The following is a 26,321-nucleotide window of genomic DNA, read 5'->3' on the forward strand; positions in this document are numbered from 1 at the left end:
TCCGCATGCAAAAAAAAAATTCACTTTTTTTCAAACTTTGGGTTAAAAACAAGGGGTTAGAAATTAATCTGAAAGGGATAGATAATGTGTACAATAGTGGAGATTTAGGGGAATTTTTTTTTAATTTTTTGGCCTTTTGTTTATATGGTGGTGCCCTAAAGCTGGAACTCTTCTTAAAAATAAAGGGACTTTATTTCAATTGGGGTTGTAAATCTTTTGATTCTTGCATAACTTTGCTTTTGGTCGGTTCATTTTTATAGAACTATACAAATTTGTTCAACTTTTCCCAAGTTAATGTTTGATTTCTTGGACCATTTTTTATTTTAATTATAAAAAAAAAAAAAAAAAAATCAAACAAATGTATCTTGAGTTTTGGTACAAAATTGTGAAGGATATGTTGATGAAATTAGTATTCGAATAATGTTTATTTTGCAACTTATGATGAGCTTAACATGAATTGAGATATTCTAGATTTCACTTGATTAGTATATAAAAGGGTACAAAACAAATAACAAACTCCTTCCAAAAAAAATAAAAAAAATAAATAAATTACATTTGATTTAAAACATAAAATTCTACTTCCTAATTGTTATGATCAAATGTACTTTCATCATTTTACAATTTATACATTATGGGGTATGATTTTATCTTTGGAAAAATTTCACTTTAATTAGAATTTGTAAAAATAAATAATTATTCCATCATAACATAAAACTTACCATAAGCAAAACAGAAATGGATTTAAATTAAATTACAATACTTCCTCCGTCCCTTAATTAGATTCCTACATCTTACATTTATTTCTCACATAATAGAGAGAAGTATGAATCTAATTAAGGGACGTAGGAAGTATAATTAATTGAAACTTCCTAATAACTTTTGCATTACTTTTTAATCCCATCTTAAACAGGGTGAATTGGTGATTAATTGATTGACAATGTAGTAGGGTTGTAGGGTAGATTATCGTGACAATGCATGTGTTGCACTAGTACCCGTCACATATTAAACTTAAGTCAATTGCTCATACTAAAGATAGTAAAGTACCTTTATTCGTTCATTAGGGTCAAAATTTGACATTATGACTTACAGCAAATGAGCAAATATTAGTATTAAAGCAACTTTAATCTCATTTTTAAAAAATAAAATAAATAAATAATGGTCCATTTATTAAGTACTAACGATATTAATCTAGCCTTTTTGTCAGCTAAAGCAAAGGGCAAAGATAATAATTAGCATATCATGCCTTCAGTTGACGACAATTAGCTAAAAGTTTAAATCTCATGATTTTTGAGTAAATTACAAAAATTGACTACGTTAATATAGGCCATAAAAGATGATTGCCGTTTAAAGTAGAGGCAAATTGAACAATGATAACTGTTTGCCTCCAAATTAATATGATTCGTCTAAAAAAGATTTAGATATGAATGTGATCAATATATATGTGTTTGGAGTTTCTATTGGAACTCCGTTTGACAAATTAAACTAATTACTGTATTACTTCCTCCAATTTTAATTTTATATTAATGTTATATAAGTCGTGTTGACTTTAGCAACTCTTTAATCATATGTAATCTAGTGGTTGTTAAGGGTTAAGAGTAAAGAGGTCCATACGATATGATTACAAGAAAGATGGGAAAAGAACTTGACCTAAACTTTTTATTAAATAAATAAATAAATGAGAAAAAAAAGTTTGAATGACCGTGTAATTGAAATTGAAAAAATGTTATGTGAAATTTCAAGATAAGTCGAAAACTTATACTTGTTCTGTAAAGCTTGATAAACTAACTACTGTTTACACGTAAGTTGTGAAAGGGCTTTGTTTGGTTATTACCGGTAGAAATTAAAGCTTAAACCTTTGTTTCTATAGAGATTCTTTATTTGTTTGTTTTTATGTTTACAATATTGTGTTTTTCTTTTTGAGATTATTAATGGGCAATTGATGGTAGCGTCTTAGCTTAGCTTAAACCATAGTAAAACAATGCAAGGTTAGTTGAAGAAGGCAAGACAACACAAGGCCAAGTGAAGCTAAGGCTTCTTAAGATAGACATGATACTGATTGGTGAGCCAAGGCATGAATTAGATGGTTATGGGCACTAGGTACGCCTCCCGGAGCCCTTTGTGAACCCAAAAAATCACCTCGATGTAAAATTTTGTTAAAATTTAAAGGCTATAATTCACGAAATTGAACATATTTCGTAGGTTTAGATTTTAAAGGTGAAAACTTTTAGAATGCAGAAATTGCATCCTAGGACTAAAAAATATTTTTTTGGAACCATATATGGCAACTAGTTAGTCACATAAAGGCTTGTGAAGGCTCTGAGTTAATGAAAGAATGCATGTGTAGTAGCTAGGTAAACTACCAAATCAATTATTTAAAGCAAGGTGAAAGATTAACGGCCTTACGGAGTGTCATTGGGTACATGGGAAGCACCTTGACCTCCTTCCTTTCCGGGTCTGATGGATTATTGTGAGATTGTTTCGGTGGTGAAAAATTATGCAAGTAGGCAAAAATTATCAATATTTTGAATACAATCAAATGAATCAGATAATATCATCCTCGTGACTTCAAAACGCTTCAAGTTAGTTCAAACCATACTAGGCCAAATCAAATCTTATTTTTCCATCTACGTCAGTATAACGTTAAATATGTTTAATTTCATAATAATAAAAACCTAAGATAACTTGATATTTGAAAATTGAATACATTCATATATACAAATTTGTTAACAATTTAGGTCCAATCTGAAAATCAGATCAGATGAACCTGAACTAGGCCTTAACCAGAGAGTCCAACTGATTGCAGCCCAAACAAACAAACAACCTAATTTGCATTTCTCAAAATTCCAGCGATTCAACTCAGAAAAACACCAACTCATAAACCCTGCTAAAACCTCCATTTTCCCTCTTTCCCAATTTATTTCCAGCCATGAACAGAGCTAAATTACTCCGTTTATCTTCTATACTCGTCAACTCGCTTTCTTCAACTCGGCAATCAGGACTTCACTCGCTCAGATTGAATCAGGTGACTCATTTTTCTCACTTTACTCAATCTCCTACTTTCTCTAGAAATCCACATTTTAGCAATATTTCCCCCAATTCCCATCAAAGTTTATACTTTTCTACAACCCCAGATTCTTTGATTAACCTAATTTTGTCCAAAGATTGGTCAGAAGAATTTGAGATTGAATTGGGAAAGTTAAACCCTAGAGTGAACCATGAATCTGTAGTTTATGTTTTGAAGAAATTGAATCGAAACCCTAAAAAGTCTTTAGATTTTTACAAATGGGTGCGTGATAAAAAAGGGTTTGAGCCCCGTTATGTTCCTAGTACTATATTGCTTAAGACTTTGGCTAGTAGAGAGTTTTTGAAGGATTTCTGGGATGTTGCCGAGGAAATGAAGGGAAAGGGGTTTTGCATTGATAAACATATTTATGGTGCTGTTAATGGGGCTTTAGAACGAGAAAATTTGGTTACTGAGGCAGGAGTATGGACCAAGTTTTACGAAAAGATGCGCGAGGATAATGGTGAGAATGATGCTGTTAAGGGTGTTGTTGAGGTAATTATGGGATCTGAGTGGAATGAGGGGGTGGAGAGTAAGTTAATGAAGCTTGGTTTTCCGTTAGCGGAGAATGTTGTGTTTAGAGTGGTATGGAATTTGAAGGAAGAACCATTGAAGGCTTTAAAGTTTTTTGAGTGGATTGCGAGTAGCCGGAAATTTGAGCATAATAGTGTAACATACAGCAGGATGGCCAGGGTTTTAGCTCTAGGTGGATTGATGGATGAGTTTTGGAACCTGGTGACGAAAATGAGAAGTAAGGGGTATGAGATAGATAATTATGTAAAGCTTGCAAGGTGTCTTGGTAAGGAACATGCTGTTAAGCTGTTTGAGCTCATGATGGATGGTCCATACAAGCCAACAGAGACCGAGTGTAATTGGCTTTTGAAGATGCTTGCCCATGAACTTGATCCAGATATTGAATTGGTAAATAGGGTTGTTAACAAGTATGTGGGAGCTGGAAACACCCATACTAAAGCTTTATACGACGGTTTGCATAGATCTTTATGTAAAGCTGGGCGATTTGATGAAGCAAAGAAGGTTGTGGAAGACATGAGGAATGCTGGTTTCAAGCCTGACAATATTACTTATAGCCAAGAAGTTTTTGGCCTCTGTAGATTGAAAAGGTTTGAAGATGCTGTTAAGGTGCTAAACCAAATGGAAGCTGAGGGATGTGTTCCCGATATAAAAACTTGGACCATATTGATCCAAGGTTATTGTATAGCAGGTCAATTGAATGAGGCATTGTCATGCTTTGCACAGATGCCCGAAAGAAACCTTGATCCTGATGCTGATTTGTTGGAGGTGCTGATAGATGGATTCCTCTCTCAAGATAAGTTGCTTGGTGCTTATAAATTTCTTGTTGAGATGGTCAACAAGGCTTGCATAAAACCTTGGCAGGCTACATATAAACTGATGATTGAGAAGCTAGCACAAGATGGTAAACTTAACGAAGCATTCAACCTTCTTAGTATGATGAAGCAGCAAGGATATCCTCCTTATCCTGAACCATTTACTGCGCATATCTCCAAATCTGGAACTGTGGAGGATGCTAAGAAGCTCTTAGAAGCAGTGCCTATGAATGGTCTTCCATCCACTGAAGCTTATTTAAATATCATTACATCTTTCTTTAACATAGGTAGACATTCTGAGGCCAAGGATCTGCTTTACAATAGCCCTTCTCATGTTCGCAGACATAGGATAATTAAAAAATTGTTTGGCTCCAAGCCTTCAATTAACTCTCCTAGTTAAGGCAGTGGGTATCAGAACAAAAACAGCTGTTCTTTGTGTAGAATGTACGTCTTCAACCACTAGTTATAAATGAGCCTTCTTGGAAGTCTAGTGACTGGATTTGGAGAGTGTTTAATTCCCTTTAGCATCATGCTGTATACTATCAAGCTGGAATTTGATGGTTTGATATATATCTCTGGAACTGAATAAAATGCTCCAGGATTCGCGTGGCCTAGATTGGATGACTTTAATGTCACTTTGGATGTCTTGTTGCCTTTTACATTGTTGTGGAAGAACATTTCCTTTTCCCATTATAGGTTTATAGCAGGAAGACTTGTCAATGAATGTTTACATGTTTGTACTGAAGAATTTAACAGATGAGTTTTTTTGCGCAATGAGCGATTTTTTCTGTATGAATACAGTTGACAGCTTCACAAGTTATAGGAGTATTAAGCACTGATTAATAGTCATGTTAGATTGCTAGTATGCTACTATTCTGTGCATTTTTAAACATTCCACTTGAAGCTCCTTTGCTTCATAGTTTCATATAATCAATGTATTTGAAAAACCTTTTCTTATACCATATAACCTGCCCACTGAAAAAACTGTAAAGGTTGGTTAAAGCGTAGTCAAGACTCAAGATCATTCTCCTTTAAAAATAAATAAATAAAGTCAACCAAATTAGAGATTCAAGTTATCAACAGAGGATCATGTGCACCAAACTTCCTAAACTCCTAATTTTCGTATGCATGATCCAATACTGTACAATTCTATCTGACCAATTCCTCACATTTTCAAAGAATAAGGTTAGGTGAGATTGTGAGAAACTACAGTGAACTTGAAAATTCAATAATAAGACCCCTACACCTCCAATCCCTCCTTGTTTTTTCACCTTGGTACAACATAAGATTCTGATACAATTAATAGTTGAATACTTCAAAATTCAGTCTGGTCTCTCAGAACACTCTCTTTTGGCTGTATCAATCATTGTGCACAAAAACTTGCTGGGATCACAGTTGAATGTATGGGCTGTAGCAGCATGCGTCAAAAATGGAAGCTTTCGTAACGATCTTCCACTCAATCCCTGTACAACAAGATAACTAAGTTATATACCTTTGGAAGAAAGTATATAAAATCAACCCATACAAAACATAGATAATATGTACTTACATCGCATGCTTCTGCAACTTCAAGCAATTGCCTAGACAATGTCAATGAAGCTCCAGCCTCTTGCATTTCACTTGACAGCAACTTTTCCTTGAGACTAGGAAAAGTCAGAATATCGAGGGGCTTATCCTACATTTACATAATAGTCAGAACACAAAAGTAAGATATAACTAGTTCATATAGTATGGAGGATGGAATGCAAATGGAATAAGGATGAAAGTAGAAGACAGAGAACACCTGAAATTTTTTTAGTATTCCACTTCTTAGAAGCTCTTGAACGCAGGATCTTAGTATTTCATATCGTGCTTGCAGGGTTGGAGGACCCACATAGGCTTTGATATCTGCCCTGTCAACAAAAGCAATATCTGCAAAGCCAGAAAGCAAATACACTGAACTGAATGTTCTAAAAATTTGAATGAGGGTAAAGAGAGCACAATTTACACACGGTACACCTAGTAGCCTAGAACACAATCAAACAAATAAGTATGGTGAGCCTTAGACCAAGAAAGAAGAAAGTTAAGCTTCTGAAATATATAGAATGTGTGCAGTTCCCTTGGAAATGAGACTGTCGACTGCAGTAAATGGCTCAAATGGTAAAATGTCATAAATAGAGGTCCAGATAAGGAGTTCAACTATATATATGATGTTTCTTGCGTGAAGTTCTCTGGAAATGCGTTTCCTGTCAAGTACATACATTTCTTCGTGGAATTTCATACCAACTTATTACCACCTATAAAGGATGTAATAAATGGTAAAGAAAATCACTGTAGAAAACCACATTCTTGAGAGTTGATGTACCTTACATGGAATGTACATATGAGACATTCCATAGATAATTAAAAACGATGTATTAAAATACCAATTTAAGACTTTAAAGTGTTACTATTTTTGAACTTGGCAGTGGTCTTTTCTTATATGTGCATTGAAGCACTTTCCAACCATTTCATGGTTTCTTCTCAGGCTTGTAAAACTGCAAAGGCATAGCATAAGATATCCGAAGAGATAGTTTCTTCCTAGATGCATGGGCCAAACTGGTACGCTCAGTTGTCCGTTTGGAAGCTTGATCAAAATACTTGTCCAAACATCATAACAGGGAGCCAGATGATTTTAGTATCTGATTTTAAGATACTGGAATATATTCTAGAAGCCATCCCCAAGAACAAAAACAAGACACAGACTCTGAACTACAGTATATGCGTACCTATAGCTGCTGTAATATTGGATGTTGTCATAATTATAACATTTGGCGAGCTTTTCAATTTGTCCAACTGAGTAAGTAGAGCATTCACAACCTAAGACGCCATTCATTTATGGATTTCCAGGGCAGTCAATTAGACAATTTAAATCATTCTAAGATGAAGTTCCAAATTTTGAAAAAAAAAAAAAAGTAAATAAAAATTGAGCAGCAAAATGCAAGATACCCTAATAGAATCAGAGGGCTCAGAACCAGACAAGGCAGCATTTCTAGCAGCTGCAAGACTTTCAACTTCATCTGCAACATCAGGAAAACAGATCAATATAAACTGATTTGATCTGTTTATTTTATTTCTCTCCTTTTGCCTTCTTTATTTTATTTCATTAGTGGAAAACCAACACTCACCAATTAAAACAAACACTAGATTGCTTTCATCCTCAACCATTTCTTGAATACTTTGAAACAGCTTTGCAACCTATCATAAGTAGACATCTCAGTCAGTATTATATGCCAAAAAATAAACCAGTATTTTAAACAGCATACAAAAAAAAAAAAAAAAAAAACCATGTAAAACTGTCACAATAACTGAAGCTGAACCAGTACATGTCAATCAGATAGAATGGAAGTAAGTTGCATTTGAAATTAAAATCTATGAAGGCAATGAGGCAATCTTCTACAAGCATAATAGAATTTTTTAAGAGCTGAAAGAAATGAGTAATTGGATAAGATCACGCTTTCTGAAAGCACATACCAATTTGCCACTTTCTGAAAACCATTTGCTGAACAAAGAATGAGCATTAACTTCAATCAACTGGGACTGTGGATATCTGATTTTGTATGAAGAGAAATTATTAGGTAAAGAAACTTGATGTTAAGTCAAGTAATATAGTTAGCATAACACATCCAAACCTGGAACTGAATCGTATTGATAGTTTCTGAGCCAATGCTTTACATAATGATGTTTTACCAGTACCTGGAGGTCCATGTAGAAGAATGATTCTGCATAGAAAACGATACTAAAGACTCAACAGAAGAAAAAAAAGGAAGTCAAATAGAGCTGTTTCACCTAGCTATCTCAGATAGCTCTAACAGTGTGTTAGGATAGAATAATATGGAAAAAAAGGGTTGAAAGTGAAATTGAGGTAATCATCTTCCTCAATGAATTAGGGGGTGAAGGAAGGGAGGGCATGGGAACGGGAGGGATCCATTTTCCTTCTCCTTTAATGAAACAAATCTTTTTAATGTAGGAAAGAATGGGAAGGAACATGAAAGGTCACCTCTTCCCCCTTCTCATCTTCCTCTCTTATTCCTCTCCTTCCTTTTACTTCCCTAATTCCTATCCAAATAAAAGGTAAGCTGCAAAATTTAAAATTTGGCCTCTAACCACAATGGAGCTTTAAAATTTAAATCATGGTCAAGGTATACACAGGACTATTGTGCTAGTAATAATACATGACATCCATGTTGATATTATCAAAGCATAATACAGAAATGTAATTCCAGCTCAAAAAAATATGAAGTGAATGTAGTTTAAAAGTATTGTTTCAGGACAATTGACATCAATACAAGTGGAAGTTGGAATTATAGGTTTTAACAGATGAGTGACTTCTGAAGCACAAGTGCATTTTCTTGAGACTATGCCTTATCTTTAAAGCTTATGATAAACCAATAATAATAAAGGACAGGTAATACAAGTTCAAGCATATTGGGCCTACTTTCTATAGCATACAGAGAACTTCTTCTCTTCTGGATTTTCTAAGAATAAGTAATACTTTGTAAGTGTTGTATCACCAATCTGAAGAACGCACTTTTCAGTATTTGACACACATTTAGTTCATTGCACTTCGCAAGCCTGTATAGTTGCCAAATTAGTTCAGTGATTAAGATATACCTGCTTAAGTATCGAGTCATGGACACTGAACTCCGTAACTTGAATGTTAGCAAATGAGCTCACTTATAAGCAGTTATTGCAAGCTTATAACTTAAGCAAATTAGCAATAAGAAGCAGAGCATCATTTTACTATGGTGCCTCCTGGCTGGTGAAAAGACTGACCATTGATGGAAGTTTAAGCAAGTTAGTGTTGTCAGTTCTGGGAGCAACTGACCAGGGGAGTAACTACAACTAGAGAACCTATCGTCTTTTCTTTTAGAAAGAGTGTAATTTAAACTTTTTCTGATGATAATTTATTACCTTATCTCAAGGACTATCACTGCTTTCAACAGGAACAGCTCTCAAAAATCCAATATAATGATCGGGGGGGGGGGGGGGTTTAAAAAAAAGTATCCTTTTTTTTGGTGATCTGATAAAGAGAGTATCTGGAAGTAGTGTGAAACAGAAAACAAAAGCCTATTAACGCATTCAACAGGGAATAGCAGATTGCAGACAATGTATGAAAATGAATATATATGGAATAACTTGATGGGATTTATGCTACATTACCGATTCCAAGACACAAGGAATGGATTAACACCCTTTTCACTAAAAAGCAATGCACTCGCTGCATACCGCAATAATCTTTCCTTTAGTCCAGATTCGAAGATCAAGCTGCAGATGCAACAGTCATATTGTTATAATTCATTTAAAAAAAAAATTTAAAAAAAAAAAAAAAAAAAAAAATCAAGGGGGGAAAAGACCTACACACCTTTCCCACATTCCATCAAACTCCTTAGCTGGAAGAGCCCATTCATTAAAACTGGAATGTTGACCATCTCCTCCTAATTCCTCGCAAGGCCCTTCCTCACTAAGCTAGTAAAAACACAAGGTCACATATCAAAACAGAATCATCAATCTATAAGAATCAGTTAGAATAGATTCAATAGAAGCATATAAACATGTAAGACTAGGCCAGCTAAGTATAACTATAAAGCAAGTACCTGATACACATGCACAAGTGGCTTGACCTGCCAGAATAAAAGAACTTCACCTTTCTTCACCCATTCATCTACAAGACAAGGAAAAACATCTAATTTATCAGAATTATCAACTAAGTTGAGGCAACACAATATATATTTCAAAAGAAGCTTACCTGTATCGCATATACATATACTTTGCACATTTTCTAATAGATATTGGTCATTGTTAGGTACAGGAACAGGACCATTGCTATAACTCAAACTTCTTGTCTCTAGCATTCTGAAAATAAACAGAATAAAAAATATCAAGAACAAGCTTAAGAAACTCCCTCACAAGAATTTGGAAGTTTTAAAATATGAAGGTCAGTTATTCAGCATAGGGTTTTCTATGATCTTTTCCCAAATTAAAAAATAAGAATGTCTAATACTATTAGAAGAAAACTGCTCCATATGTCTAAAAATAATAGCAACATAACATACTATTTCGAGAAAAGCATTGTGGGATATATGGTCCAACTATTTTATCAGGTCTTTAGTAATATTGATACAAGTGTGATGTGTCTGATGATGAGATGTTGGCATGTTGGGATAATGTGACTCTTAATCCTAGACAAAGGGAGTAAGTCCATTTTGTCTAGAACCAGTGTATTGTCTATTACAGTAATTAAATAGCTAAATGTCCTTGGGGGGGTTTTCTAGTAAAAGAATTTCATTATGGGATACCAAACCAGAAGTTAGAAAATGTTTACTAAGTATAGCTGTTCCCTTTCATAGCCTCCCTCCCCTGTCACTCAATCATTTGTGTCAAAAAGAAACTAGATACATATTTACATCAATCCATACATGCATAAATAAAAAGCCAGGGCAACATATTGTATTTTCAAGTTATTGTCGAATATGTAGACGACCACACAGGTAATCCTGGAAGGTGGTGAGTCACGAACCTGCTACTCAACCACGGACACAAGTCTGGCCCATGGACACATATTATGCGCCTACAAATTTTAGATTAGAAGTTCTTCGTGTTGGCATCGTATTCATACTTGTACCATTGTCTATCTCAAGGCAACATAGGCAATCGGCTATAGGCAAAACCAATTCCCTTTCAAACTCATACAATATATAGCACAATGCACCTAAAACATCGCAATCACTCGATACACAAGACTGGCAACAAGCTAAGAACAACTAAATGATCAGCTAGAAACAAATATTCAATCAACAAGCAAATAAAATGCTACTTCTGACAAACACAATCATTTATACCTTTCAAACATACGAGTATGACCACTTAAAAACTGATTGAACTTCTAAACAAATCAAAAATTACCTTTCAACGCAAGTTCGGACATCATCCGATCGAGCTGTACTGGAGGGTTTCAAACATACTTCAACTGAAATTAGGGCAAAAATTGGGGGAAAATTTCAAACTTTTATAAATCAAAATTGGAGCTTAGAAAAACATAAAATTAGCAAAAATTAACATATGAGAGAGAGAGAGAGAGGGGACCTGAAACGAGGAATTTGTCGTCGGCAATTGCAGGAGAAGCAGCTGATTCTGAAACAACGGGAGGAGTTGGAGTAGATTGTTCTGGAATCATCGGAGAACCAACATTTGACTCCAAAACGACGCCGTTTTCGATTCTGATGGCTTCTGCTTCAGGTTCAGTAGATTCAGGTTTAGGAATTGAAATCTCCATTGGAGAGCTCATTTTCTTGAAATTAGGGTTTCTGCAACGAGTTGATTTTGATTGATGAAGACAACGAAATTGAATTCTACGTGATGATGCAGAGTATAAAAGAGAGAGAAATGAGTGAAATCGAATGAAAAGGGATGAACAATTGATTAAAAATTGATGATTTTTGGAAGAAGCCCTAGAACGGCATTTTAGGGGATTCTTTGCTTTTGAATTTGAGCGGGAATTCATTAGGGTGGGATTATTGAGTTTATCCTTTGTTACACTTTATCCTACTCCCTCTATTTTTAAATACTTGCTCTATTTTTCATTTTCAACCATTTTTAATTATTTGCTTCATTTTTTTTATTTTAAAAAAAAAAACTCATATGATGAGCTTAATTTAAAAGAGCTTTTTAGGTAAAAAAAAACTTTTTTAATAACTTGTTTACTAAACACCCAAATTAACTTTTTAAAATTATCAAACCTTTAATAGGCTCCAATAAGCTAAGAGCGCTAAGTGCCCTCCAAAAAGTTCTTAGCCTATACGATAACAATAATACGAAGGAAGTTCTTATATAATGTCACATTAGTTTTCCAATCATTGCAAGTACTCGTATTTGTTTAACATTACAAGACTATCTTTTATCCACAATTTATCCTTACACTCATCCAAAATAAAAACCTACCTAAATTCTCCCTCTTACAAAATTTGTTTGTATATGTGATAATTGAATGAAATACTCCAAGTAGTAAAACTAATGTGTCAAAAATTTTTGAGCACCAATATAATAGTAAAACTCTATGTGAATATAGGAGGAAAAAAAGATTAGGAAGTTACCATTCCAATATTTCTTAGCTAGAAAGTAATTTTAATGCTACACACACAAACATTGTACTAGTGTAATCAAATTTGTACCATGTAATTATATTTGATCTAATGCTAAGATTTGTATTTCACATTTTTAAGGACTAAATTCTTCGAGACACATTTTGTGAGCGAGAATTTATTTACCTCCTTGGCTTCGTTTCTCCTAGAAGTGATCATTGGACGAGTCAGGCCGGCTAAAAAATAGCATGTTTATCGGGTCGAGTCAGATCGGTCCAAGCTTCGGGCCAAAAATCATGTGCCCAAACCCGCCTAAAATGGTCAGATCATGCGGGCTTTTCGGGTTAGGCAAAAAATAATCAACTAAAATTACATTAAAAAAAAAAAAATCCGAAGTCTCGCCCTAATTCCGGCCAGGCTGACTTTGATCAGCTCTTCTCCCTCCTCCTATACTCTTAATGAATCGTGTCTGCTAAGTTGAGTAGTTGACCCGTGTAAAGATTTAAACCATTAAGACACCTCTCCTTACCTAGTTACCTACTAATCTACGAGAAGAAATTGAAGGTGGTCCATCCTCAATGACATTCACTCTTTTTTATACCAAGTGCTAGTTAGTACACCTAACACATCTTGAAGCACCGGCATCTCACATTTCTCATCCACCTTATACCGCTCAAACCTTACATCTAGTCTAGTTGCCAAATTAAACAAAATCACCACCATTATTTACTGTCCCCAATTCATTCAATGGTTCCAACTTCCAAGCTTCAATTAGAATAAATTAGAATAATTCATTAAAATTTCTCCATCAAATACCCATGTCAAATGTCATACACTCATTCTTTTTTAGATAACTAAAATGAGAGGCTATTATTGGCCCAAAGATTATATCATGGTCCCCTTACACTACCCTTTCCTAGTGAAACCAACAAGGCCCAAAAACCAAACACCATGAAACGAAATATTAAACGAGATGATAAAAATAAGACTCAACAAATGGAACTTGAAATCATCAAAGCTGTAGCTCAAGCTTGGCATAGTCACTCCAACAATGCTAGGGAAGCAACGTGCGAGTTCGATGCTCGAAGGCGTAACTTTCGTAACACGCCTTCGAGGTTTAAACTCGAGGTCGAAGCTTTCAACAAGTTGAAGGTGGATGAAGAGGCTAGTAAAGGGATATGGAATTTTAACCACTCTCTTTGGGATCCCTTTGAAATTGTGGCTGTATCCAAAAAGTTGGAAACCGGGTTAGTTTTGAATTATGATTTTGATGATTTGCAAAAGTTAAATGAGCAATTAAGGGTGTTTAAGAGAAGAAAAGAGAGTAAGAATAGCCTTAGGAATTTGTTCAATGTAATGTCTTCTAGGAGATTTAATGGTAAAACTCAAATTTCTGATTAATCAAATACTTTCAACTAGTTAATTTCGGAGTTTCTTAATATGTACTCCAAATTAATACTTTTATGATACTTTGTAATTATAATTTCTGATACTTTGATGATCGAAATCTCTAGTGTTTTCGGTTGTTCTTGTGATGTTATTGTATGAATCATATGATCAACGTAACTCCACATTGAACTAAATTTTGCTTCCTTTTGTCGTACTTTTGCCACCAAATTTGTAACACAACAATTCAAATATAGTCCATTCAAAAACTGCAATGTACAATTTGATCCTCTAAAAGATCTAATATGATAAATTGATGATAAGTGCAAATTGTATGAGCAGATCACTAAAATCGTTGCGAATATAGATGATAAGTGCAAATTGTATGAGCAGATCACTAAAATCATTGCGAATATTGGGGTAAATTTCATCTACATATACTATGACGGGTAACATTAATTTGTACTGATATAGTGATATGTTGGCGCGTAGGCTTGATACCACACCTAACATTTACGGAGTAATAATTGATTTGAGGTAGTCAACTAAATTAGTTCCTGGATTCTTATGATTAAAAAATTCTTCCATGAAATTTGTAAATATTATTATAAGTGATATGGATTATATAACTTACATTTGTTTCAAAAAAAAAAATATATAACTTACATAATGATTTTAACTCTTTAAGAGAGCACTAAGAGTTTATGATTCTTGAAGATAAGTTGAGAGAAATCTTTCATCTTTTGATTTGGCTTTTTATATCAACTTGAGTGTTGGACCATAACATATCATATATGCAAGCTAAGTTACATCATTTTATTAAGGAAGAAAAGAAATTTATTAAATAACAATAAGGCTTCATTCTAAAACAATAATTAATAATAGGTGGACTATCTCACTCCATTTGATAATAAGGCTTCTCTCATGTATTAAGCTATATTAACGGATAGCTCATTTGCGAGTTCTCTTCTTAGCACACATACGCAAAGGTACATAATTAGGCGTAAATGAGGAAACTAACAAAAGTGAAAGTATGCACTTCATCAATTATAGGGCAAATGTCGTCATTTGATGCTTTTTTTTACTATACCATGAAAATTGTTATTAGTGTTTTTCTTGTATGCCAATGTTGGAAAGGTATATATAACTAATAACATATACTATATGCAAAGCCAATATTCTTGCATAGAACAAATTCTTCTAAAAGCACATAAAAAATGCTTTGAATTACTTTTTTTCCTTCACGCATCACGTCTTGTTGACGGAAACCTACAAATAAAGAGATACTCCGTATATGTATGTAGTTAATTGCTTAATTAGACAACCACACAGACACACAGTACACAACCATATACGAAGTATTTAATTTGATATTGACAGTGAGGAATAGCTCCAGATGATCTTGTAATCGATTCTCACCCCCTTGTGGCTCTCTAAACTCCAGGTGATATTCCAGGTGATCTTGTAATCGATTCTCACCCCCTTTGTGGCTCTCTAAACACACACACACACACACACACATACACACACACACACACACACACACACACACACACACACACACACAAATCTTTAATTTGATAAGGGTATTATGTGATAACCAGGTGCGTGGCATCTCTCACCTGTGTGTTGATCGATCTTTTTAACTCTTAACAATAATATTGCTACAGTCTATGGACAAATATGCATATTCTTATAATAAAGCATGAAAATTGAAAAATAGCAACACGAAATAATACATACGAAGTATATATTTACTACTTCCTCAGTCCATAAGAAGCAAAAGATAGACATAAAATTATTTATTTGGACTGCTAGCTACATGTACACACATAATTTACCAATATTGTCACATCTCACATGCATTATGCAATATGCATACATTTATAGTATTGTACTAATATAAGCCATTTAGCTTAGACAACAATGATATAGTGTATACTTAGTAGTATATATATAAATTATAATGCAATAATTATGCGTACAACCATAATTGTAAATGATGCAGTAATAATACATAATAGCATAGAGATCGAGTATGTAGTATCTTGGTCACATAGTAAAAGTATTCCACCGGCGAATCACAAAGCCCCTATGATTGGCCTTGATGAAGTTATCAGCTTCATCATCAACACTCATTATAGCACCCCCTTTCTCCTTGGGTGGCTTGACCCCCCTTCTCTTATTACCATCCACCACCGGCGGTTCAACAGAATCCACAAAACGAACCCTTTGAGGCCGAGCATGACTCTCTGGCACGTGGTTGTGGTGGTGCTCGATATGAATTGTTCCATCCGTGTCTTGATCATAATCCGATCCAATGTCATTCCTATAGGCCTCATCATTATTGACACTAGGATAACGAGGGACGTTATCGAGATTGGAAATATAGTCAAGGTAGTCACCACTACTACTATAGGTGGTGTCCTTGCTATAGGAGGGTTGTATGTAACGTTGTTTTTGTGTATATCGGAAGGCCATTTTTGCTGAAAACACCCTCCCTTAGAGTGTATTATCTATTATATATTGTAACAAGTCTTGATGAAAGGAAATTAAAGCAAGGTTTTTGTAAGCAATTGGAAAGAATAATCACTTTAATTTATTATTCTTTGTGATAAGGTGAAAAAAAGTAATGCACCCTATGCCATTTTTCTATACCCTAATAACCCAATAATAGGCATCAACGATATCAATCAATCAAGAATATTACACAGAAGAGCAAGCATAGATACACCGGTGACCCTTATTCGTCTCTCCAATACAAAATATCTCACACTTGATTTTTATGGTCAAAGTGTCATACTATATCAAGTTTGACCATTAATTTTCATCAACTCAATATGCCAAAGTAGGGATAAAAACTTACACTATCATGAAATTGAAACATATTTATAAAGAAAAATGTTAAGCTTAGCTCTAAGAAAGACTACAAATTAATAACAAATAAATAAAGTATTAATTATATTATTGAGGCCGTGAGGTGTTTTTGTTATAAATTCTCAAATTTATACTCAATCTATTTCATATTGCTAAATCTTCCTACTTTATTGACCAATTTTATTTCATAAAGAAATTAAAGTAGAAACAATATTTATGAAAGGACTTGTCTGGAAAGGATATATATGTTCGCTATTTTGTTTGAAAGGACCTTATTCGTTTAAAATGGTATAAAAGGACCTTATAAATTTATTTTGTTGTTTGGGGACCTTGAGGTCGGAATCAGACCATAATTGACTTTTTTGTCCGATGTTGACCTCTCACGTAACCTTAAAAAATGAACCAATTTTCTCTTTTTCCACGATTTCCCTCCTATACCTCCTCTCTTCTAATCCCCAAATGACACAAATTAAAATAAGAGAATTTGAGGAAAATCATGGAAAAAAGAAGAAAATAGGTCATTTTTTAAGGTCATATAAGAGGTCAATGTCGGAAAAAAAAAAGTCAATTATTGACGGATTTCGACCTCAAGGTCCTCCCAAACAACAAAATGAACTTTTAGACCACTTTAAACATATAAGGTCCTTCCAAATAAAATAGTTAACATATATATGTCCCTTCTAGACAAATTTTCCTTTATGAAATGCATATTAAGAATATTTATACTCCATATATGCTTATATATAAGCCTATAATAGCTACTGATAAGTTTCATTTTCACATCATGGCTTGACATTTTAACCCAAATTTACAGTCATAGTTAACATCAAGGTCATATGTAATCAATTACGGAGTATATTAGATAGAGGAACATAGTACATACTGTTATACACCATTTAATTTGAAAGATTCCCAAGTTTTTTTTTTCTTTTTTTTTTTTCTTATTTCTTTTTCTTGGAGGTCCTGGAGGATAAGTATTCTCGAAGACAAGAGACCCAATCTTTTCTTTTGGCAACGCCCATAGAATATATATTCCCAAATGGCCAAATCATACAAGTTTCCAATATCTGATTCTTATGAAGGAAATACGATCGTAACGATGTAGACACCTAAAATAACACGTTTCACGTAGGCGCATTTCGAACAACGTCGTTGACAAGTTAATGTTGTCATTAAATTGAATTCAAAACAACACGATTTGATTTGACTACATGTGACAAATTAAAAGATATCTCAAGTAAAGGAAATTATTTGGAATAATATTTTCTAACTTTTCCAAAATAAATTAAGAATATTTAAGTCGTTTATAACTATTAGTACTATCCCATTAAATTCATCTATACAGCCCAAAGAACATATTCAACCAATATAGGCTATATAGCGTACATAAATATTGTTAGAAACTTTTATAAAATGATCGAATAGAAAAGGCAATTAAAATTGAGTGTTAGTAAATCATAAGAGTCTTTATGTATGATACAATCGAATATATAATGGATTAAACTAAGGAAGATATAATGAAGTCCGTTGATTTTGATTCTCTTGAGTTTCACATAATATACTACCTCATCTAAACTTTACTTTAGCAATTAGCCTCATAATTTGTATAGTTGTACATAAAAGAAGCTAATTGACTTTTTTTTACATAATGAGACCCTACTTGGACTTAATTGAGTATTGAGTACGGAGCACCTAGTCAAAACAATGTGCTCATCATTTTTGAACAAGGAAAAATAATTATCTTATTTATTCAAGATTGTGAGAAGTGACAAAATCATGATCTTATTTTATTTTCTTGTGTCGGAGCTCTAAGCTCTTGCAAATTTGCAATTATCAATTGTTTACTCAGTAGTCCGTACGATTCAGGGTTACTAAACTACTACAGTACTCCGACGTACAATTCATTTTTGTTTTGAAAAATTCGAGTCAAAAATTACTTGTACAATTCAATAAATAAGAGTGGACCATTATTTTGGCAGATAATGATGCAAAGGATTAGATTTATGTCCGTATCAGACTAGCATCTCTTACATGTAAATTTTTTTTTGAATAGCAAAAATATTTCATTATTTAAAAGTCATACGACATCTACAATAAAGATTCGACGTTAACAAATACATAAGATATTGAATCAAATAGAATTTTCCTTCATAAAAACTACAATCGTCGAGTAGATCTTGCACTGCGGAGCTTCTCCCGCTTATATCGCTGAAAATTACAGCCTTATTGGAGAGACAATCTAACGATCCTTTGTAGCCCTGAGGATGTTTTCCTTCTGATTCATCTATTCGTATTCGAAAACTTGATAACTTTTTCACCAACGAAATAATTTTACGACAATCCATTAGATCTGCTACCATGAATTCCAAACTAAGAAATTTCTCCCTCGAAAAGAGGAGATAAACCTTGTCTTTCGAAGGAGGTCGAAAAACCCTTGTCTTTCGAAGGAGATCAGAAACCCTTTTTTTCGAGGGAGAAAAGTTCCTCCCAAAAGGAGGAAGCATTATTATAAACCTAAAAAAAACAATAAAGAAACAAGGATTGGGGCTTTCCACCGATTAAAATCGATGGAAGCCCTTTCAAAATTCAACAATGGAGGCTAGAGTTTTGGAGAGAGAAAGGGGGAGAGAGATCTACTTATGTACTTTGTATTTGCTCCTTACATGTAAATTATAGTCCGATTATTATGTTATAAAAATAACCCTTAGAGATAGGAATAGGATAAAAGAAATCCGAAAAGAGCCAAAACTCACCCCTAAGAACAATTATTGGTCGAGTACTTGTGAGTCGGAAACTTAAGGTCACAAGTTCAAATCATATTGTAATTATATTTAACGGCTTTGACGTTTAACATGCACTCACCAAACCAATAAGACAGACCTATCAACATAACATTATGGCATTATCTATCTTTATCTTCTTCTATTTCTATTATGCACGACTGCACTGTGTACATTATTCAGCTTATACCAAACTTATTTGAATATTTTATGGCTGTCATTCCTGTCAGTTGGTCCATATTAATTATGGATGTAATCTATGCATAAGCCACTTAGATCAAGGACAATATGATATCTGTTTCAGCAGATTAATAGTTGCTCGTGCTCGGAACTTTGGGGCACCAGGCACTTCTCTCGCGTTGTATTGGAAATGTTAGCAACTCAGACTCGGATGCACTTGACCTGAATTTGTGCTGGTTCTAGGAATTAGTTTCTGCCCGAATTTCTTTATTCAGTGCTTAAACCAAATTATGTGATTATACCAAGCAGCACTAAACAGCAGAAAGCGAGGAAGCAATTTTAGACATGTACTATTTCATCAGAATGGGTCTATTATAAGTTACAAATTACAACAGATTGTTTGCTAAATTGCTAAACTATGCTACATAGCACTTTCTGAGCAGCCCCCTTTTTCGGTAGTTTAGAAAGGTGTTTTCTTCTAACAGTCTAGGCTAGTAACATTCGCCACCAAAGCAAAAGAAAAACCCTCGAGGCTTGTCTTGCATGGATTCCCTTGGTGTTTCACCTGTGCTATCCTTTTTAGCCATCAAAGAGCTTGTGCCTGGAGATTCTGGAGGTAGAATTGAATTCTCTCTGGTAAATATCCGAGGTGGGATTGCTGGTCCGAGAGGTGCAATGGTAGAGAGATAATGAAGGAGCATTTGGATTATTTGCGTGAAATTGGGTCGGGCTTCTGGATCTTCATTCCAGCATGAGGTTAGAATTAGAGCTACATCTTCAGGGAGGTCATCTGCACTAGGCCTCACATTCTGGGAAAAAGGATGAAAACCACCAAATCAACAGCATTTCATCATAGACAACACTAGTTCAAATGCAAAAATACAAATCCACAAAGGCTACGACGCTACAAGTCTCCTAGATTGTAGACTTTGACAAAAAAGTTTATTCTTCGTGGCATTAAAGACAAAGGGAAAGGAAACATGAAGCCACCCGATAGTGATGGTTCTAAAATTGGGAGCCGCCCTATTGACTTAGTTACTACTTTGTATATACTTATAAAAACCTTGGTCATCTTAAATATCCCAAGATAACCACATGATGCTTCCCTATCAAATTATCAATCTATCATCTTTCAGTACAATACACAATACAAAAAAGAGGGAGAGCTTCCTTCCAAAGTCTCTCTTTCAGGAAAAGACTTATGTTAAGAGGTATACAGGTTAAAGATATTTTGCCCTCTCTTGCAACTTATACTTTGTCGATTTCACTTGATAATACCTTACGCTTTATCAAGTGGCAGTACTGTACAACTTATAATTTTAGGTGATGAAAAAAACTTTAGAGTTTAGACTCTCTACTCTTGTCCACTCCTCTCCAACATCACCTTATGGAGTGCGACAAATAACTAGATTCCACAATACACCTTCAGAAATGTTTAATACTCTACTCCACAAACTCCACACTCTTGACACTTCATTTTGGGTCAAAAAATGCTAAATTTGCCTTAAAATTTCAAGTACGAATATGACTTTTTAAAATAGGCTAATGAGCATAGGTTAAGCAAGTCGAGCAAATTTTACCTTGAAAGCAGCAGCATATGCTGCCTGTAAGTTTGACATGCCTTCAAAGGGCAGCTTGTTGTGCATCAGCTCCCACAAGACAATTGCAAAACTATAGGCATCAACTTTGTGGTTGTAATGTTTCTTTTCTCCTTGCCTCAGAGTAACAGTACTGTACAACTGTCATGAAAAAAAAAGATATTATGCACTAGGAAATCTTCATCATTGCCAACTAGCTACACTACACACAATCTTCCCACCTCTCTCTCTCTCTCCCTCTCTCTCTTGTGCCTCTCCCCTCCCACTACACACCCTAATTTTCTTCATCTTCATAATATCTAAAGCTCCCACCATCCCTGTATATAGACTATGTTTGACTTGGAGTCATGTTTAAATAATTGACTTAATTTCAATAAGATACGACTTCTAACATAATACATTTATAAAGTGGCCTATTTTTTGCGGATGTAATATTAAGACATGTAAGATATAATTTTAGGATGGAGGAAGTGATCTATATAAAATCAGGTTGTTATCCAGAAAAATTTAAGAGTTGTCTTAGTAAGGAACCTCGGGGGCCATCCATCGATAAGTTCCCGTTTCAGCGGTCATCATCTCTGTTAAAGTCTCTTCTCTCGCTAAACCAAAGTCTGCAAGTTTTACTGTTTTGTGATCTGCAGTCAATAGTAGATTCTCTGCAAAAGATAACAAGAATTGTTATCAATAATTCATATGATCACAAACTATAACTTCAAGTCTGTATCATGTCCTGAAAGCCACAGCTATCACTACTCAAGCCTTTAAGCAAGTAACAGTCAACATTACCCCCCCCCCCCCCCCAAAAAAAAAAAAAAAAAAAAAAAAAATTCCACCCTCGAAAATACTACAGGTCCAGTACACCTTGTTAATAAATTATCAAGTTCTAACCAAAAGTCCAAATCCACATTATTATTTCTGTTTGATGATTCTTTACCAAAATTCCTGAACAATGGAATCACATGACACTACACACTAGCACTAAAATATGAATTGAACTCTAACATAATGCTAAAAGCTGCACAAAGTTTGTTATCATCGGTCAGGAAATGGTAATCACCCGGAGAGGTTTGGAAATCACATCAAATAGTTACATTAACTAGAAGATTTTTGCAAAATTTTCCATCAGAAATTATGAGTTCGAGGTATACACCATACCATACAAGAAAATGAAATTAATCTACCCAAGTTCAGCAGCCAGAGAAACAAGACAGAAATGGAAACACTTGCTTATTTTATGGCTAAGGAAGCCCATGTCCTCAGTTCCTCACCCTTTATTGACCATCCCCAAAAATAAATTCCAGATAAACCCATAAATTCAGACATTATAAGAATAGTCACAAGATCAGCCAAGTATAATAGTAGAAGAAAAGCACAAAGAAAGATACGCTTCAGTGGTGCAAATTCAGTTCTTTTCACATGCTCAAACACTCTCAGGCTCTCAGCATAGGTGAACATTATACAAAAGAGCCGAAACAATTTTGTGGTCTATGTGGTTCGGACTTAGATGCCACTCTTTAGCTTTATGCCATGCCATATAAGTGTCAGAATGTTTGGCGCGATAAGATTTGGATGATTAGTGGCATACATGTTATAGATCGTTACCAGTTCAGAATAAATGCCTTAGTGCATCAATGACACAATGACACTTATTGACTCATGGCATGGGTCCACAAATACTCTGACAACCAACAACATCAGAGTGATCAGCAGAACAATGCAGACAGCCTATATGATTTAGCTGCTATCTAGAGCATCTACTACACATGATGATCATATGGACAAAACAGAAATGTGGCTCTAAGTTCAAATGATACCTGGTTTTAAATCCCGGTGTATGATCCCATGAGCATGAAGGCATTCCATTGCACGAGCAATATCAATGGCAAACCCTATAGCAACTCGTCTATCCAAACACTTTGGCCGCATATTGAACAGGTATTTACGCAATGTTCCGCCCAACAAAAGCTCGGTAACAATTACCATGACTGGTTCTTTGCAGGCACCGATAAACTGTGAGCACATATAGCTAAATTGAAGTCAATAGGCAGAATTCAACAATAATTAACCTTAAAAATTATGCATAGCTTGATGATAGCAATGAGGGCTGTGGAATTAAAGTACCTCCACCAAATTTTTGTGCTGAACTCTAGATAACATAGCTACTTCTCTCGCAAACCGCCCCTCTCGCTTGACAATCTCCTCTGGCGTATCGCCTCTATGGACAATCTTGATAGCAACATTGTGATTCTTATACCTGAAGAACATTATCCCATATCAAGGAAGGAAAAGAATGACTATTAACACCCTCAATCTAACAACCTACATTACTCTCAAACCTTTTATCCCATCAACTTCATAACAATGTATCAAATTTGCAAAGAAATGTGATTACCTTATTCAATACTGTATTAAACTATACTCACATTTTTCATAAATCATCAAACTCAAAGATACAATCATCAACCTCAACTTATTCCCTAAATTACTACACCATATTGTAATTTCATTTATAAGCAATTCTTCTACAAAGTAAAGATACCATATGTAAAATTAAAAACAAAGAATTATCAGATCTTACAAAAATTAATCTACAGAAGTTTAACCACATAAACATTAGTTTATCAACCACCCTCACCAAAGGCCACCAACGCCACCGCTAATGGCGGTGGTGAGGGTGGTTGATGATCCGGCAATCCAACAGCACAAAAAAAACCTACTTTGATCCAAACAAGTTACAGAAATTTGTAAACTTACTTTCCCTCATAAACTTTAGCATGAGCTCCTTCACCAATTTTAGGTCCAACAAACAGCTGATTTGGATCAACCAACCATTTAGAATCTAAATGAAACTCATCAACTGAGTAAAACCCATCTCCAGAATCCATTTTTCCCCAAATAAATTGAACCAAACAATTAGCTAGAATAAACCCAGAATTTCTTCCAAATGATCAATCAATAAGAACAACAATCATCAAAAAAAGATATGCTCTGCTAAAACCCCAGCTTTCTGCTCATTTCTGCTGCTGCAACAACTACTTGGTGGCAGCTTCTCAACAACACCCACATCTCAAATTACAAGATATGGATAGAAGAAGCTACAAATTGCAAAACCCAACAAAATTCATTGAAATTTGAGCCCAAATTGCCAAAAAAATCCCCCAGTTTAGGGGACATACACAAAGAAAGAGAACAACAACCAATCAAACAAGCTAAACTTCAAAAAAAAATTGGATTTTTAAACAATTCAGCAAAAACCCAGCTAAAAAAAACAAACTTTGTAAGCTAGTACTAATTAATGAGTAGTGATTATAATAGGGTGAAAGATGATTAGAAAAATGTAAGTAAAAAAAAAGGGTTTTGGTTGTACGTGATGTTACAGAACCTTACTCACGGATCTAAGGACAGAATCATGGGAAAGAGAGAGGTTTTAGTGGATTAAATTAAAGGGGGGACAAGAAAGAGAAAAAGATTTAAAGGGGGGAGGTATGGGAGAATAGTGTATAATTTGAGCATAGTGTAAAATGGAGTATATACGAAGTGTTACATAAAATAATCAAGGGATGCACATGGAAACGGATCTTTCCAACATGGGGGTAGGCAAAGCACGCTATATTAAGGACTTTGCTTGGACACCAACAAATGCGATTGCCTTCTTCTAATCATCCTCCCATCTTCTGTGGTCTTTTGCTACCATTAATTCTTATTAGTCCCTATCTGTACTACACTAGTACAAGTGTTTGTACAATTGTGTAAGGACGTTATTGTGCGTTATGCATATTACATAATCTCGTGTGGATATTGTTTACCGGATTATTATTGTTGTATTTTGGAGATGGGGCTTATAAGCTCATACTACCTCTATTTTGCTAAGTCTTACGGAGTACTTAATTACTACAACTACATAAACTAAAGAATGGACTATACATGTGGACACTTTTGTTTTAAAGAAGAAAGAGATAAATAAAATTAGGTTCCATATAGTAGGGTTGCGGATTATAAAAAAAAAATAGAATAAAAAGTTGTCATAATGAAATAAAGTAAAAGTGAGTAGAACGTAGAAAAACAAATGAAACGAAAAGTAATTAAGCAAGTCTTAGGAAAACAAAGGTAGCGTAGTGCCGTAGTAGCTTATTGCTACATGTATATTACTTTTTTTTTTGTTGAAATTGTGTTTTGATACATTTTGTTTTTATTTTATAAAACAACGATTACTTATCTTATCATTCAAATGAGATCTAAAAATGAATTATAATGTAATACCATAAATGTAAAACAATGCACTTGTAATTTATTTTATACTCCTATTTATTACACAGTAGTAATTAATAAAACACGTATAGAATAGTATTTCCTTCTAATATTACGCCCGAAAAATAGTCTCAAGAGACACAACAATTGTCTATGTACAGTACTTTTTTTATACTTATTTTCTTCTTAAGAATCATAACATAGGTGAATCACCTCCCAAATAAAAATCTAGTTTTGAATTGGTAAACCATCATTTGGTTTTAGAGCATTAGCATCAAGATTTAAATCTAATTTTGTATGCAGTAGTTTCCACAATAACAAGATAGAGTTATATTTTTAAAACACGAACTTAAACAATATAAAGCTTATTTGGAGCTTTTGACTTAATTAGGTGAACAACATGACTTTTGTTTTAGATTGTTTTAGAATAAACTTGTTTTATCTTAATTACTTGATTCATTTAATTACATTTCTTAAATGTCTTATTTAAACTTTTTTTTTAACAATTATTTTTTACCTCAAAATTGATATTTTATAGTAGTATTTCACACCTAGAAGTATACGAAATACTATACTGGATTATAATTGGAACAAAACATATCAACTTTTTTTTTTTTTTGGGTGTTTAGAGAGTCACAAAGACGGGGGTGAGAATCGATCCCAGGATCTCCTGGAATCAGGAGGGAAGCTCTAACCACTTGAGCTATTTATCACTCTCACATATCAACTTTTGTTCACCTACTTCC

The 26,321-nt window shown here is 34.3% G+C and overlaps 4 protein-coding genes across 4 annotated transcripts; 2 read left to right on the plus strand and 2 right to left on the minus strand.

Moving 5' to 3' along the window:
- Window positions 1-2,756: 2,756 nt before the first annotated feature.
- LOC110700322 (pentatricopeptide repeat-containing protein At3g48250, chloroplastic-like) lies at window positions 2,757-5,299 on the plus strand. Its single transcript, XM_021877845.1, has one exon. The coding sequence runs from the start codon at window positions 2,927-2,929 to the stop codon at window positions 4,805-4,807; it is 1,881 nt and encodes a 626-aa protein (XP_021733537.1). The 5' UTR covers window positions 2,757-2,926; the 3' UTR covers window positions 4,808-5,299.
- A 67-nt stretch (window positions 5,300-5,366) lies between these two features.
- LOC110700323 (pachytene checkpoint protein 2 homolog) lies at window positions 5,367-11,968 on the minus strand. The gene is made up of 14 exons (XM_021877846.1): window positions 11,512-11,968; window positions 11,332-11,395; window positions 10,175-10,281; window positions 10,023-10,090; window positions 9,791-9,894; window positions 9,589-9,693; window positions 8,058-8,147; window positions 7,900-7,975; window positions 7,554-7,623; window positions 7,375-7,445; window positions 7,155-7,245; window positions 6,191-6,318; window positions 5,957-6,082; window positions 5,367-5,870 (listed from the first exon to the last, which is right to left on the minus strand). Exons 1-14 carry the CDS (start codon window positions 11,927-11,929, stop codon window positions 5,730-5,732), a joined length of 1,659 nt encoding a protein of 552 aa, XP_021733538.1. The 5' UTR covers window positions 11,930-11,968; the 3' UTR covers window positions 5,367-5,729.
- Window positions 11,969-13,457: 1,489 nt separating this feature from the next.
- On the plus strand, window positions 13,458-13,907 carry LOC110700848. The gene has a single exon (XM_021878432.1). It carries the CDS (start codon window positions 13,458-13,460, stop codon window positions 13,905-13,907), a length of 450 nt encoding a protein of 149 aa, XP_021734124.1.
- A 6,148-nt stretch (window positions 13,908-20,055) lies between these two features.
- On the minus strand, window positions 20,056-24,963 carry LOC110700324 (serine/threonine-protein kinase HT1-like). Its single transcript, XM_021877847.1, has 6 exons — window positions 24,082-24,963; window positions 23,449-23,581; window positions 23,142-23,337; window positions 21,859-21,983; window positions 21,310-21,468; window positions 20,056-20,538 (listed from the first exon to the last, which is right to left on the minus strand). Exons 1-6 carry the CDS (start codon window positions 24,210-24,212, stop codon window positions 20,221-20,223), a joined length of 1,062 nt encoding a protein of 353 aa, XP_021733539.1. The 5' UTR covers window positions 24,213-24,963; the 3' UTR covers window positions 20,056-20,220.
- Window positions 24,964-26,321: the final 1,358 nt, after the last annotated feature.

The sequence above is a fragment of the Chenopodium quinoa genome, unplaced genomic scaffold (assembly GCF_001683475.1).
Source record: "Chenopodium quinoa cultivar QQ74 unplaced genomic scaffold, ASM168347v1, whole genome shotgun sequence".
Classification (NCBI taxonomy): Eukaryota; Viridiplantae; Streptophyta; class Magnoliopsida; order Caryophyllales; family Amaranthaceae; genus Chenopodium; species Chenopodium quinoa.